Source organism: Strix uralensis, chromosome 15 (genome assembly GCF_047716275.1).
Source record: "Strix uralensis isolate ZFMK-TIS-50842 chromosome 15, bStrUra1, whole genome shotgun sequence".
Taxonomy (NCBI): Eukaryota; Metazoa; Chordata; class Aves; order Strigiformes; family Strigidae; genus Strix; species Strix uralensis.
This window is the reverse complement of record NC_133986.1, coordinates 20,845,038-20,860,476: the sequence shown is the minus strand read 5'-3', so window position 1 is coordinate 20,860,476 and position 15,439 is coordinate 20,845,038. Positions and strand designations below refer to the sequence as shown.

Genomic DNA, 15,439 nt, shown 5'->3' with positions numbered 1-15,439 from the left:
CAGCTTTGTACAATGTCTCATCTTTTTCCTATTTCAGCTGTCACACTTCTCAATCATATTCTCTACCCTATTTTTGGAACGGATGCTGTCATTTTCTATATGTTTATATCACGCCAAATACAGAAGGGTTCTGGTCTCTGACATGTGTCTCGTTAATTTTAGTCTCAGTCAATGATTATTTGGGGGGGGGGGGTGTTTTGTTACACTACGTGTATAATTATAGTGGATTTTCTCTCTTACTACCCTGGTACATCGTTATTGAGAGTTTATTATTATATTAAAATAATTTACCCTGATAAATTATTACTGGAGTGCAGATTTCCATTCATTCCATTTCTTGTTAAAAAGTCACAAGATGCATCTCCCCAGTTTGGGCTGATCTGACCCTCTGCACTTAACATAAGTGAAAACATACCTGTGTACACACTTGCATGCACACGGCGGTCACGGTGCTCACACAGCTCCTCACTTCGCTCTGGCCCCCTCCAAAGTGGACATGCCAGATGCAGTAGAGCTGGTCCCAGAGGAGCCACTCCCACCTCTTACAAGCCCTTAAGTTCTCTTCTTACCAGCCAGAATCTTGCAGAAGTATTTTCAGAACTGCAGGTGCCTGCGGTTGCTGGGAACAGCTTGCTTTGAGATACATTGCCATTTCACCTTACAACAGCCGTGCTCTCGGGGGCAATTATCTGTGTAGTAATTAACGAGGGAGTTTTCTCTGATGCTGCAGCATGATTCACACAGCTTCCAAAAGATTAGTTTGTTAGTTACTAACTAAATAAAATATTTGCAGATGTACTTTGCTGTGATAACATCTCTGACTGGAGATGACTCGTTATGGATGCAGGAGGAAAGGTCTGCAGGGCCAAAATGTGACTGCATGACCCAGAGTTTTAGGCTCCTCCAGCCGCCAGCACGACCCCAGAGTCAGCAAAGGTCGGCTTTAACTTGCAGCAAAGTTCTGTGGTCAGGGCTGGGCCGAGGAAAAAGTCCTTTTGCCTTCTCCTCACTGCTGCCTGTCTATGGTAGCAGGGAAGGAGGGACAGCAGTCATTTGCTCCCCATGAGAGCCGGAGTGCTCTTCTGGAGGGGCGGGGGCGAGGATGCCAGCTCCTGTGGTGAAGTATAGAGAGCAAAAGCAGGCCAAGTGATACCAAACACTTAGTGCAACAAAGTTCGTGCTTTCTTAGTATCTTGTTTCAGGGATTAAAGGTGAGCTTGTGACTGCCAACTTGAACCTCAGAAGAAACCAGTTCCCATTAGCTTCCATGTTTTTTTCTTTTCTGTAGAGTCTGTATAAGCACTTTTTAATAACTAGACCCTGTTAGCAAACACTGTGTTGCATTGCAACCATGCAGCAGTTCTGCCTTTCACAAGTATCCAAGACATGGGATATACAACCTAATTCCTTTGTCTGGAATACTAATACTAATCAACTTGGATTAGTATTAACCTTAACTGTGCTACTCCTGACTTGTACCAAAGTTAGCTGTAGGAGAGTCAGAGCTACAACCCATGAATGAAACTGGAATGGGTTTGAGACTATACACTTGGCAGTGTAAATAGTGAAGAGTAAGGTAAGTAGGTTTTAGAACTCATTTAAATTAATGTCTTCTGATGGTGTCTGCTGCAGGACAATGCCTGAAGTCTCATTAGCTAATAATTCATAGTGAATACGTGCTGTGCGTGACTTAGCAGATGGTGTGAGTAGGGACTGACCCTGTTGGTGTGCGCTGGGTTTAGCCATAGCCATCACTGGAACTGAAAACCGTAACACACAGAGGAAAATGTGAATTAACTCTGGGACCCGTTGACCTCTGAGTAGAATCAGGGCACTGCTTCTTCAAAATGCATGAAGTGATCAAGGTTTTAGCAGTAGAGGGGATAGCTGTTTCTTCTTGGGGCCCTGTGTAAAAACTGCTTGGGAATTAATCTATTGCTTTGTTTTGGCATCCTTTATATTAACAGAGAAACGTTAGGAACAAGCATATTACAGAAAGCTCCTTCTGTGGTAAAAGACCTTCAGTTAGGTAGTACAAGACAAAGACAAAATAAAAATAAAATTCATTAATCATACCTAGCCTACCAGGTTAGGATTGTGTTCAGTTTTGCTGGCCTAATAAACAGAGCATCTATCAGAAGCACTTGCTTCAACGATACAAAAATGAGAGTGACCACTTTTCCTTTACCTATGTTGAGTAGTTTACAGAAAAGACAATTCTGCACCAAAATTAGCCTGAAATTTGAAAAACTTCTCAGTGCTTGAAGTGGGTCATGAAATGAGCAATGTAATCCCTTCACGTTACTCCTAATGCCATATTTGTGTTTAGGGATATGTTGGCCTTTGTTGATGGTAGGTTCTGCTTTTGTAATTTAATTTAATTTCTTTCTTATTATAGGCACACAGCTTGCAAATCTAATAATAAATTTCTGTAAATAATACTTTGGGAGGCATCTGTTCCTTAAGGAAGCCTTAGAACCAGTGTTTGTTTTATTTATAAAATACGCACAATGTAAATAGTACCTGGAAGATCTTCTGCAAGGCTGGGGATGTGATGACATACACGGACGTTACAGTGCTTCACGTCAGGCAAATCTGAATGAGTACTTGGAAAGAAATGTGGCAGACTTCCATCTTTTTAGAGGCTTATCTGGTCACAGGTACAGTGACACTATGACAAGTGTTCCCCGTTGCCTTGATAGCTAAAGGACGAGGTAAAGTAAGTTTGCAGAAGGAACCATATTGTTTATACAGAAAAGGAGTTTCTGTGTGTGCATGGCTTTCTTTACCCTTGTGTCTCTGTAGACAGCGACGTCCTGTGTCAGTACAGGTAAGCTGCCTAGATGCACAAAATTTGGTGGAGAAGTTGTGGTTTATGTCAGTTGAGGGTTTTCTCCTGTAAGGAGGAGTAGCCTTAGACAGAGAGACGTGTCGTGTGACCGAGATTTTTCTGATTTGCTTTGTTCTGGCCATTAGATCAGCTGCACTCTTTGTACTTCAAAGGCTATAAAATGTTACGCAAACACATTGCATGTTGCATCCATCGTGAGCTTACTTAAATCTGCAGCATCCAGGGAAGAGATGATCAAAGGCACCCAATGCCTGGGGCCCCTGCAGTGGTAGAGGATGGATGAAGTGAGATATGTCTAAAAGACACCCATGGACAAGCCATGGCGCAGAAGGCAGAGGGATGAAAATCCTTGATTTCACTCTAGGAACTCCTATTCAACTCTGTATTTGGCAAATCTCAGGAGAGAAGCATCTGGGAATATATCTCCATGCATCCATCCTTTATTCAGCCTTACGCAGTCTCCCTTCTCCTGACGTGGCCCTTCCCAAGTGTTCAGATGGTGGAGAAACAAGAAACACGGACAAGAACATGTCTATCCCCACTTGTTACAGCACTCCTTCCTGGCCTCTTGGCCTGGTTGGCTGTGCCGTATCCCTGAAGCAAGTAATTTGACTGTAGGGTTTTTTGCTGCAAAGCTGCATCAAAGCTGGAAGAGGTTCTCAGAGGGCAACACAAACCTGCTCTTTTTCCCCATGGTCCATAAAGAGAAGACATGAGTAAGGGAACTGTTACCTTTATTCCAAGATCAAAAGGGACCCCATGACCATATTCTTTTATCTTCTGCAATTTTCCCCAGACAGTGCAGTAAAATATATGTTATTTATTATAATGTATGTTATAAAAATGGGTACTATAAAAGAGAGCTAATCCACAATTTTGAAGTCCAAGAATCTCTATTTAAGAACTATTTTATCTGTTTGGATGTGGTCCTGGAAAACTGGCCTGCTTGAGCAGGGGGGTTGGACAAGATGACATCCAGAGGTCCCTTCCAACCTCAACCAGTGCTGTGAACTCCATGTTAGTCTCTATCTCCTCTCATAAACTGTCATTGTATTTAGTTCCTCACTGTTTAGTTCTTTATTATTCACATAGTCTGAAATCATGGCTACAGTAGAGAATTCTGAGCTTTTGGTTGGTTTGAGATTTGATAAAATGTTGTGTCTTGTTTATGTTTGAGTAGTGGCTTTATGCAGCTTAATATACCAAAGATGGAAGGTGGTTAGGCCCCCAGTTTGATTTGCCACCATTTTTACATTTTGCATTATGTTTGTATTGTGCACTGTTTCAATGTCAGTGGGACATTACACATGCACGGAGTTAAGCAGGTCAGTATGTGCTTTTCTGGGTTAGGACCAGAAAGTTTGGAATTCATATAAATGATCCCTTATTTATATTTTGCTACACCTAAAGGATAGGAAAATAGGATGGAAAGGATTGTCATCTTCTGCTGATTCGAAAAATGTGGCAAGAGTGCTATTCCTTTCAACTGCAAAGTCAGAAGAAAGGTAACTCCATAAGAGGACAGAAGATGAAGGCAGTTAGATCAGATATGTTAATTTGGGTTATGTGTTACATGTGTAGAGCAAATGATGGCAGCGTAAGCAAACCTCACTTAATTCTTAACAATCACCTGCAATTTATGACAGAATTACCATGATGTAGCTCTTGGAAGAATCTTGATCAAACTGAACTGGGGTGACACGTTGTCATACAAAGAACAGAGATGTCTGTGAGAGAGGGGTATAATTTTATTCTCCACCTTTGAAAGTGAGCATTTTTAATGTCATTTCTTGTAAACAGTGTGGGATTTGAAGGAATTAGCAGTGGCCTAGTCTTAAGAAAAAGAAAACAAGTCTTGAGTTCCTTCATCCATTCAAATAGAGCTTGAATTGTTTCTTTTGTAAGGGATCTTGGAACCACGTTGTCCCATCTCTGTGTCTTGTGGATGGCTCGCTGTGGGCTCTCAGATTTAGATGGGATCTCTTCCTGCAGCTCTCTAAAAGTAAGTGTAGATGTGTCCTGCCGCATAACAATCTCAAAACTGTCTTCAGTTGATACGCTTTACTTGTGGTCTTTGTTCTCTCCTTACCCTTTGTTTTTTCTGAAGGACTTTGGTTGGATGCCTTGAACTACATGTGTTAGTTCAGAAGACACTACAGTATTTATTTTTTTAATGAGGTGTAACGTCCAGGTCTGATCCTAAAGATGTCTAATGCAGCAGAGTGTTCATTGCCATATTAGCCCTAGTTATTTAAGGTGGCAACGGCCACACCTGAAAAATGTCCACTTCCATGCTAATTTCATGCTGTTGCATGTAATATTTCAAATATTAGAAAACATTTTGCAAAGCCTGACTGTTACTTGTGCAGGCCTGTGGTTTACATATTTATTCTGTTTACTTCTGCTGAGGAACTCTACATAGGCTATAACAATATCTCTGACCTGAGCCAGCTGACCTGGTTGGATCACCTTGAGGTTTTGGACCTGGAAGGGAACAATATCGAGGACATCAACCAGATGCAGTACCTGGGACTTTGTTGCAAGCTGACCCACCTGACAGTGGAGGGCAACCTTATTTGTCTGAAGCCAAATGCAGAATCTGCAGAGGTGAGAACTTGGTTTGCACATATTGTGTTAATTTTTAGCAGTGCTTTTTCTAGTTTGAGTTGGAAATGAGAAACGTTTCTGCACCTTCCTATTGTATCATTCTGCGTGATGGCATGGGATGCATTTCCCATCTTTTAGTTCTGTTGATTTTGTCCTCTTGTGGGTATTGTCTCCAAGATGAGCCCTGTGGGAATTCAAGGAGTGCTAGTAAAGACTCAGGCCTGTTTCCTAGCAATGTGTTCCTTCCTACCTGTGAGAATGGGATTAAACTAGAAATTAGCTGTTCTGATCCGTACAGCTGTTCTGTCTTCTCCCAGCTTGCAGTGCAAACAGGCATCTTAAAGGAAGACCAAGGGGAGCATGGACTCCAGCTTTATGGATCCTTCTGGCCTGTAGGGACCTTGCAGTGGGTTAGAAAGTAGCCAATATGTTTCTTACAAGATGTGTCAGTTGCAATGTCTCAATTAGATATCTGTCTTTGGGCTTTTGCATTTCTTTTGGATGCTTTCTGGTCCAACAGCAAGTGATCCAGGACCACCACGCTCAAAAGATGAACCTTCAGAAAAACAATGCATGAGATAACTAGGAAAAGCTATATTGTAGGAACTGCTTGTTGTCCTTTCCCCTGAAAGGTTAAAATCGAATGACCAAAAAGACCTTCAGCAAAAGCTGAAGATACAAAATACAGCGATTCACCTCTTAGGTACTGAAATGATAAAATCATTTCTGCAGAGGTATTTTGTTGAGGGCATGAGATCCTGTGTGCCTCAAAGATGAAAACAAAGTAATACATGATCTGCTTTGGGTTTCATGGCACTCAACAAGAAAAGTAAGGAAACAGTCTCAGAGCTGTATTACTCTCTTTCACTTTCCCCTGCTTCAAAAAAAACATTGTTGGGATATAAAACCAGGCATCTTGGCATGTACTGAAAAGGTAACTGTAGGAAAATCAGAGTTTAAAAAACTTGGTCAAGTAAGACTGTTTCTCATTTTGGTCATAATGTCCAACACTTATCATCAGATGACAGTTTATGGCCATATACTGTCATCCAGGTCTTTTGGAAGGTCACAGGCCTCTGCACACACACAAAGGTGTGTGACACACAGCACTCACTGCGGATGGCACAGTCCCCGGTGGCACCGTAAAGAGCTGACAGCGCAGGGGTTAGAAAGCAGAGCAGGAGCTGGTGCTGTGGCTCCGCTGTGCCGTGTTCCATAGCTTCCCCGTGCGTTTCAAAGAGACCGTGCCCATGCCATTAGTTTGCCTAAAAGGTTGGGTTTCATATTTGTCCTGGATTTAGACTTGAAAACTCAATCATGTAGTAGACGTGTTCATATTTTAAATCCTCACACTTTTTTAGATACATGAGTTATTAGCGTTTTTCAGATGTAATTGTTGGCTTGATCATATCCCTCAGTAAAAGGAGCCACAGAAGGTAGTGCTTTAGCTATCATCATTTTCCTCTCTGGAATCCGAAAGAAAATATTATACACTCGCTTTTCTGTTTTGAACTGGTAGAAGTATACTTCAGAGACCACGCTTGTAACTCTTTGTAACCAAAATAATTTCTTCATCAACATTTCTCCCTTACAGAAGACGCAATCATGAGAAGAAAAAACATATTCCTGCAGTAAGGAAGCACTGCCTGCTTCTGATGGACAAAGCATGCCTACTTACTTTTTTTACTCCCACGGAGACAAATACAACTTCCGACACTCCCCTATCATAGCTTCCTACCATGAAAATGGTGCAGTATATCCCAACAGTATAAAAAGTCTGTTTCTACTCCCTTGTCATTCCCTCTCAAGGAAAGTGGTGTTTTTGGAGGACATAGTTTTCACTTGGCGTCTTCAGTCCTTAAATGTACTTGTCATGGAGAAATATCAAACTGCCCTCGGTTCGTTTAGCTGAGGAAATCACTCCTTGGGATGCTGCTGCGTGTTGTCACATAACAGGATTTCAAAGAGGAGCAGTATATGGTGGTGTGCCCTGCTGCTCTTCTCCACGCTGAATGGCTGTCTCTGCTCCTGTGCAAGTAGTTGCATTCAAATGCCAGGAGAATTTGTTGAGGGAGTCTGCACACCAGTGTGTTTTACACTGAGCTGTAACAGAGGCAGACTGTAAGTTCACTGTAGTCTCCCATCCAGTCTGTGCTGGGAAGCTGCTCAGCCCTGGGGTGGTTACAAAGCCAGCCCTGCCCTCAGCTGCCAAGAACTTCTCCATGGGCTTTGTCACTTTCTTGGTTTCAACTGATGTTTGCATTTCTTCAGGGTAAAAAAGGCAGCTGAAATATAGAAAAGAACAGATGTGGGCTTACTTTGGTGTGCCCTAGATGGCCAGCTCTAACTCCTCAAGCTCCTTCTTGTAGTCTGGCCCTTGCTACAGCTCTGTAAAAGCTCTCCTTTTATTTACTTTTTATCTACAGAACGGTCCAGCTAAATTTACTGCTCTTTCTTCAGACAGCCTGTTTGCTCTCTGTAATTTGATTTTCAGATGAGCTCATCTTCCCCTGTTATCTAAACCAAGAGCAACAACCAGATGATAAATTCTGCAGCCTCTGTTGCAGTAATGTAACATGAGCGTAACATGATGCTTCTCTCCAACAGGACATGGCTGGAAATTGGCTGTAGCCCAGGCACTGTTCAGAGTACATGTAGTACGGGGTAGCATGATGATTGGCTGACTCATTTTCTAAATTAAGATTAAAGGCTTATTTAGAGAAATTTAGTGTCTGCCTCTTAACAACAAACACATACTTCATTTGGTGAGTTCCCTCTGCCAGCCTCAGTTGCATTGTGCGGAGGGAGGGAGCATAGAGCCGGCCAGGTCCCACAGAAAGATTTCTGTTTGTGACAACTCCATGGTGAACGATGACTTGGCTTTGTGGGGTTTTCTAATATTGCATGCAATGTCTTGAAAAGTGTAACATTTGTCTGGATGAAGCAACTGATCTGTAGGTAGCTGCCCATTCATATTCTGCCACTAGCAGTGCTCTCTTGCTTTATACTTTCTTTAAGTAGAACAGATCGCCATCACATTTGCTGCCTTTTATAATCTGACACTATTTTAACCAAAAGTATTCCCATTGCAAAGCAGCTCAACCCAGTCAGCCCTGAGGTATTGCTAAGTTTTCCCAGAGACAAAGGTACCGAAGGTGAAGGTATCTTTCTTCTGCTGGAATCCACCAAAACAGCCCAATCCTCAGTGTGCTCAGAGCACAGTTATAACTGTTCTGGACTGGCCTTGCTGCTCAGAGGTCCCCAGGCATTGGCTTGTGCTCATGAATCATTTTATAACATGTCAGCTCCACCCACGCATGCAGAAGGGGCTGTACCTGTGCTTTCCCCCATGGGTGTCACACTGAGGCCATGTCCTTTGGGAGCAATCACGTTGTTTTTCCAAGCACACAGAAAAGAAACCCAAGTGCAGTGTGTCTGAGCCTTCTGTGCACCTGCTGTAGGTATGTGACCTCTTGCAGAAGAAAACATAGTTTGAAGTAAGCCATCGCTTCTAACACTGTGTAAAATCACACACCAAACCCCTGAGAACTGCCCCAGAAAACCACTGCAGTTCATTCACTGTAGCTGTCTTATGGGCGTGCCTAAAAACACAATCCATGGAAATGCTCTTTCTTCTCCCATCAGCAGGTGTAGCAACACTCATAACATGTTTTCAGGTCTTCCTATCACCTGAGTACTGCTGCAGCAACCAGAGAATCGCAAAAGCAGGGAGAGAGGCTGGCTGAATGCTGAGGGTGCCCAGACTTTCCATGGGCATCGGTGGCCTTCTACGCTTTTGTACATTGTGCATAATATAACACAGACAAATGCCAAAGTCACCAGTGGGTAATCAGCAAAGGAGCCTTTGTGCGGAGGGCACGTGTTTGCACTGCTCAGAACATGTTCACCATCAATTCAAGTAGAAATTACGTGAGGAGAAAGCACAGTGAAATGAAACTCCTGGCTGTATTTATTTCTGTTGATTGAGGTGAATAGGTTTGCCTTGTAAAAGGCATTTCAGGTTATATGGCAGTCATACAAATTGAACACTGCTGTGCTGCTGGTGGAAGTCCACAGTCTGTTAAATAAACTGTTCCAGTGACCACTTTCTCAATTTCTCCAGGAACAAGATTATAATTACAGAGCTGAAGTAAAAAAACTCATTCCCCACTTGAAGTATTTGGACGAAATACCAGCAAGCCAGACTGCTCTCCTTCCTTCCAAGAAGATGCACGAGGATTGGCTAATCATCAAGGAATCCATCAAGGAAGGTAGTTTAGCTGGAGACATTTCATGGTTAGGTATGTCAGGTTTCCTATCAGGGTTCATTTTTCAGGTTATGATGTGTGAAAGAGAAAGATGAAGAGCAAGCTGGCCTCTTCAAAGCCAACGTTTAATTATAGTGAAGGGACGAAGGTCGTTGTCTTCTTCACTTGGGAAGTGAGAAAGCTGGAATTCAGCACAGCGCAGATTTAGATGAAAGCTGTCCTAAGCTGGACATCAAGCTCAGAAAAATGCAGATGACTTCTAGAGCATCAAGCAAATCCAACAGTAGCTGGGAGTCTGTACTTAGCATTCATTCTGCGTGATGGGAAGAAGCAAAGCTTGGGAAGGAATGTTTCAGCAACGGCTGTTCACAGCCCTTTCCGTGGTAGCAGTCAATCTCATGTAGAGTGGATGTTGCAGGATTTGCTACTCCAATTTAATAATTGGAAAGGCAATTTAGTCACCACCCCTCAATGATAGCAACTTCCTAGCAACTGAGATTGCCTGATCTCATAAGAGATCTGTTCCATTTTCTTTGCCTCTGTGATTAAGTCCATTATATTCATTAGTAGAGCGTAAATGGTTTGAAAATAAATCTGTTGTCCCCTTGCCTGTAGCCTTGGTTATAGTTCAGATATCCACGCTTTTATGTATCATGCTACATGTACTTTACCACGTACCATTAAATATTACAAAGTATTTCCTATAACTGCTCCTGTTGCTTCCCATTAGTGTGGGCAGTGCAGTTGGCTTCCCAGTCCCCCCAGTTGTGGCCTGCCTGCCAACTCTACTCGATTAAAAATTTAGTTTGTTTTGGAATAAGTACATACGTTCGTCATTTATTTAATCCCTGTGGGTCCAAATCATTAGTTGTAATAGTAGTTATGGTAGGGAAAAAATCCATTAAAATCTGATCCCTCAGTGATCCCACTTTGGCAACATCAGCTATGGTTCAAAAAACTAGTTAACAAAGTGAGCTGACAGAAACAGTAGGGACGTAGCACAAAACTGTGAATTTGTATTGTTTCCTAGTGGAACCAGACATATTCTTGCCTTTAGCTCTAAACTGATGAGCTCGTATGGTCAGGTTCAGACATCCCTATATTTTTTTCTTTCCTATAGCAATGTTGACTCTGGTACTTTTCACACACTATTTCAGGGGTTTGTATTAACAACTATGGCCAAGATATTTTAAGGGTTCCTAACACTCAGCTCTTGAGGAAATGGCCATATTATTACAGAGCTGATTGCTCCACTGTGGAGCTGGTAGATGCTCAACACTTCACAAAGCACGCTATTCATCTAGGCACCAAAATGAAATTTGCTCTTACGGGGTGTTGGCTGCACATGCTGCTCTCACAGCTGTGCTGTGCTCCCAGGACAGCCCGCGGTTAGGCAGGTAAGAGGACAGGGCTCTGTCTGCCTTTGCTAGCTTTTGTGTAATCCGTCCTGCCTTGTAACATTCCAAAAACTCAGTTTTCTTCTTTTTTTTTTGTGGTAGAGAAGTATCTGCCTCTGAGGCAGTACTGGAAAAATCTATCACTGCCATTCCCAGATTTCCATAACTCCTGGTACGTGGTTTGCCCTGTTTGACTCTGGTAAGGTGGCCGTCACCATCTGCGTTGTGCCTGGGCATTTGAGCAATATATTTTAAGACTGGGGGCTTAGACTGCGTCCTGCAGTGGTTCCCCCACAAGCAGGTGGGCAGCAGATGAGAGGCAGCTTACTCTTACCCTAGGCCCGCAGGCAGGGGAGGTGGCAGAGCCCTGGACACCTCCAGGCTCACCCGTGGGGCAGTCGGAGGTGGGGGGTGAGCACAGAGCGGTTCCTGACCCTGTGCTCAGCCAGCAGCCGGTCTCTGTCTCCAGCCCTCTGTCTCTAGTCTTGACCCATTCCAGCATGTTTCTTGCAGGCACAATGACTTATTTTTCTGTCCCCTACAGCTCCAAGTGCAGCAGCAGGCTTCATATTGGCAGTGTACGGTGATGATGTGGTTTGAAGCCTTGCATGACTGTGCTTACACCAGCGAAACCTCTCTCTTAGGTCCATATCTTGGGGCAGTAGCAAGGCAGCCTGGATGCGGCCCAAGACCCCCAACAACTTCCAGACCTGGAACTGCTCAGCAGTCTGCTAAGGCAGGGAGATGTAGCAATGCCCACCTCTTACACGGCAGCTGTCCTCTTCCAGATCACACTGTTTCTGACGAGCTGTTCGCAGAAGATAACGCCAGTGATTTGACACATGGTAATGTATATTTTTTAATCCCGTTCTTTCCCACACCTCCACCTCCTTCTGAATGTTGTTATTGCTGATGAAAGCTTGAGTGCTTTGAATACCACCCACCCATGCCTCTGCTAGATCAGGTTCAGCATATGTTTTCTTCCATGGGACTCACCTGCTCTAGTGTGGGCTTTCCTTTGTTTCCCCCTGCAGCAGAAGGTGCAAGTCATCTGGGCTTCCCCCTCCTCAGCCCCTCACCCCACGCATTACGTGTTGCCATCCCTCCTGTCAGCCCCACACTGCAATGGTGCTGAAGTTGCCTTTCACACCTTGTCAAAAGCTGTCCTGCTCAATCCTTTAAATTACACATCAGCCTAGCTGGGGCTCGCTTAAGTCACATCTGGGCACATCTTGTTCAGTCACAGGAATGTGAGGGGTCCAAGGCAGTCCTCCAGAATGGTGTGGAGATGCAGTTTCACTCCCCATTGGATCGTGTGCTCCAACTCTGTGTACTGCAGTCCCTTACTGCAGCAGCACTGCTGTTTTTCCAGGGTTTCCAGGGGTGGGTCCCCAGCAAGAGGAGTCAGTTCCTTGACTTCACATACCTGATCTACAGGCTAGCCCAAAATACAGGTGTACCGCTGCCCTTCGTGCCCTGGCCACCTGGAAGTACTGCCAAGTTAGCAGCTCCCAGGGACAGCTGGATCAAAAGGGAGTTCACTTCTGGTACAATATTTGGCACTTCCCAAGACATCCTTCCCTGGCTTCTGGAAAGACCTTGACGATGAAACTCCAGCGGCCCATGGAGTGCAGATTTGAGAGGAAGATGTTTGGTGTTTGTTTTCCCAGCATTGTGAACTGCTTCTCTCGGGTGCCAGTCCCACCTCAGTTCCTTGCTGGAGGTAGGACTCGGGATCATGAACTAAATGAAGCAATGCAGTGTCAACAGCAGAGTGCTCATTCAGAAAAGTACATGGAAACAGAGTACAGCTTGCCAGGGAATGAGACCATAATTTCACATGCACCTTTAGACAGCTAGCACTGCTGATAGAGACAGTTTCACCCAGTGTTCACTGCTTCTTCCTGCCCCTTTGCTTCCTTGTCTCTTGTTTTGGCAAGAGCACCTGCACAGCCACATGGGGAACCTGATTCTGGTCGAGATCCAGCTGAAAAATAAACCAGCAAAACAAACAAAAAAAACCCCAAAAAGCATATTTAGTTTTAATCTGGATCTGTACTTTGATCTGACTCACCACATGGCCACGCAAATGCTTGTACCAGCACAGTGGAGGAGTCAGGACAGGAGCAGAAGGAGACAGATTCTGGGTAGAAACAGAGAAACTGCCTCTTAGCAGCAGCGTCAGGCTGTGCCGGCTGACACTGTGAACCTATGCCATGAATCATCTAGGTTGGAAAGGACCTTGAAGATCATCTAGTCCAACCTTTAACCTAGCATTGGCGGTTTCCAACTACACCAGATCCCTCAGCGCTGGGTCAACCCGACTCTTAAACAGCTCCAGGGATGGGGACTCCACCACCTCCCTGGGCAGCCCATTCCAACGCCCAACAACCCCTTCTGGAAAGAAAATACTTCCTAATATCTACTCTAAACCTTCCCTGGCGCAACTTGAGGCCATTCCCTCTTGTCTTATCGCTCTTACTTGGTTAAAGAGACTCATCCCCCCTCTCTGCACCCTCTTTTCAGGGAGTTGTAGAGGGCCATGAGGTCTCCCCTCAGCCTCCTCTTCTCCAGACTAAACCCCCCCAGTTCCCTCAGCCACTCCCCATCAGACCTGTGCTCCAGACCCTGCACCAGCTCCGTTGCCCTTCTCTGGACACGCTCGAGTCATTCAATGGCCTTTTTGGAGTGAGGGGCCCAAAACTGAACCCACTCATCGAGGGGCGGCCTCACCAGTGCTGAGTCCAGGGGTAAGATCCCTTCCCTGTCCCTGCTGGCCACGCTAGTGCTGATACAAGCCAGGATGCCATTGGCCTTCTTGACTGAATGAAATATTACATCTTCCTGTCTATGGGAAATGATGTTGACTGATTTCAAAGACAGCACCATTTGTTAAACGCTGGAGTAAAATGTTTCCTTTTTTCCTTTTTTCTTAGGACTCAGTCAAGTTATATGTGGGAACCCCACCAAAGCCCTTCGTGCAAGGAGGCAAAAGCTAGGTGTATGTTTTTCTTGTACACTTCATATTTCTGCCTGGTGACCCCCATAAATCCTGAGATAAATTGAACTGCCACTGTGGCTTATGGCAGCTCTCTCTCTTCTGTAGCCCAAAAGCCCCCAACATGCAATTGGCCTTCAGGAGGACAGAGAGTCCCTTGCCCTGATGTTACAAAGGTGCCCATGTGCTAGCAGTAGTTAACCCTCAGCTGTAAATGAACACGTGAAAATCACGTATCAGCTGCTGGCAGCGCATTTCCCATCATCGTGGCTGAGCAAAGCACAAGGCAGGATTGCAAAACTTGACAGTATTTCTACAACAGCTATTAAGCAAAATATTTTTTTCAGCAGCGTTTCTTTGACGTTGGCGTAAACAGTCAGATCACTAACGCTGCAAGGTCGTTTCTGTTGACTAAACAAACGCAAAGCCAAAGTGAGTTCCTCCAGGCAGTGGGGTGGTGCCCCAGCCCTGCGGGTCAGCCTGCTCCTTTTGGCAGTAACGTAGTGAGAGGGTACCCAGATGTTAAAGGGGCTCAGTCTGGCTCGTCACGGTTGGCTTTTGTGGGCCCTGAGGTTCAACACAGCACAGATGCATGTGTGTGTGTTTAAAGAGGCTCTGCTACATCAGGGGAACAGCACGCACAGGACACCTGCATCACTGCGCTGTCGGCAGCCTCACTTAATGCTGACAACAGATGTTAAAGAACCGCTGGAAAAAATGTGGCCCTCCCTCGTCTCTCTGCTGACACTGCCCAAGCACTGGAAGCTTTGCTGGAACAAATTTGAACATTTGAGTGAATTACTGTGTGTTATAAACTAGGATGTGGAAGGGGATTGCGGTCATATGCTGAATTGATGCAGTTTCTATGCTACTTGTCTTAGTATGCTTATTGGTATAGATACTACAGGGTCATACGCCAGGGAGAGATAAATCAACACTTTTGTTACTGCCACCCTGGGTTCCTCGAGCTGTAACAGCGCACGTGACTGGGTGTGGGGCTTCTTAAAACTGCAGAGCAAGAAAATGCTGAGGGGTGATCTGAAAACCCAGGAGTAACAGCAGACTTTGATGCCTTCTGAAATCCACAATCTAGAAACGGAGCTGGGCAGAGCTCCTGAGGTTATCGAGATAACTTCTGTCATCTTTGCAGCCACCTGCAGTGAGCCCTTTGAAAACGTGTGGTCTGAGGATGGAAGACCTTTACAGCTCCGGAGTAGGAGGAGATCTGCGGCGGGGAGATGTGTTCTCTGAACTCAGAGAGCAGCACAAGCGGTGAGACCACGGGAGGAATCTTGTCGTGCAATAAAATAATAAAATA

The 15,439-nt window shown here is 44.7% G+C and overlaps 1 protein-coding gene across 1 annotated transcript in view; it reads left to right on the top strand.

Moving 5' to 3' along the window:
* The window catches only part of LRRC56 (leucine rich repeat containing 56), a 64,902-nt gene that overhangs the window by 43,173 nt on the left and 6,290 nt on the right, over positions 1-15,439 (top strand). Inside the window, exons 5-10 of the mRNA XM_074884542.1 lie at positions 4,757-4,853; positions 5,261-5,458; positions 9,582-9,759; positions 11,768-11,968; positions 14,060-14,124; positions 15,272-15,393. Coding sequence (XP_074740643.1) covers positions 4,757-4,853; positions 5,261-5,458; positions 9,582-9,759; positions 11,768-11,968; positions 14,060-14,124; positions 15,272-15,393 — 861 coding nt within the window. The remainder of the gene's footprint in view (positions 1-4,756; positions 4,854-5,260; positions 5,459-9,581; positions 9,760-11,767; positions 11,969-14,059; positions 14,125-15,271; positions 15,394-15,439) is intronic.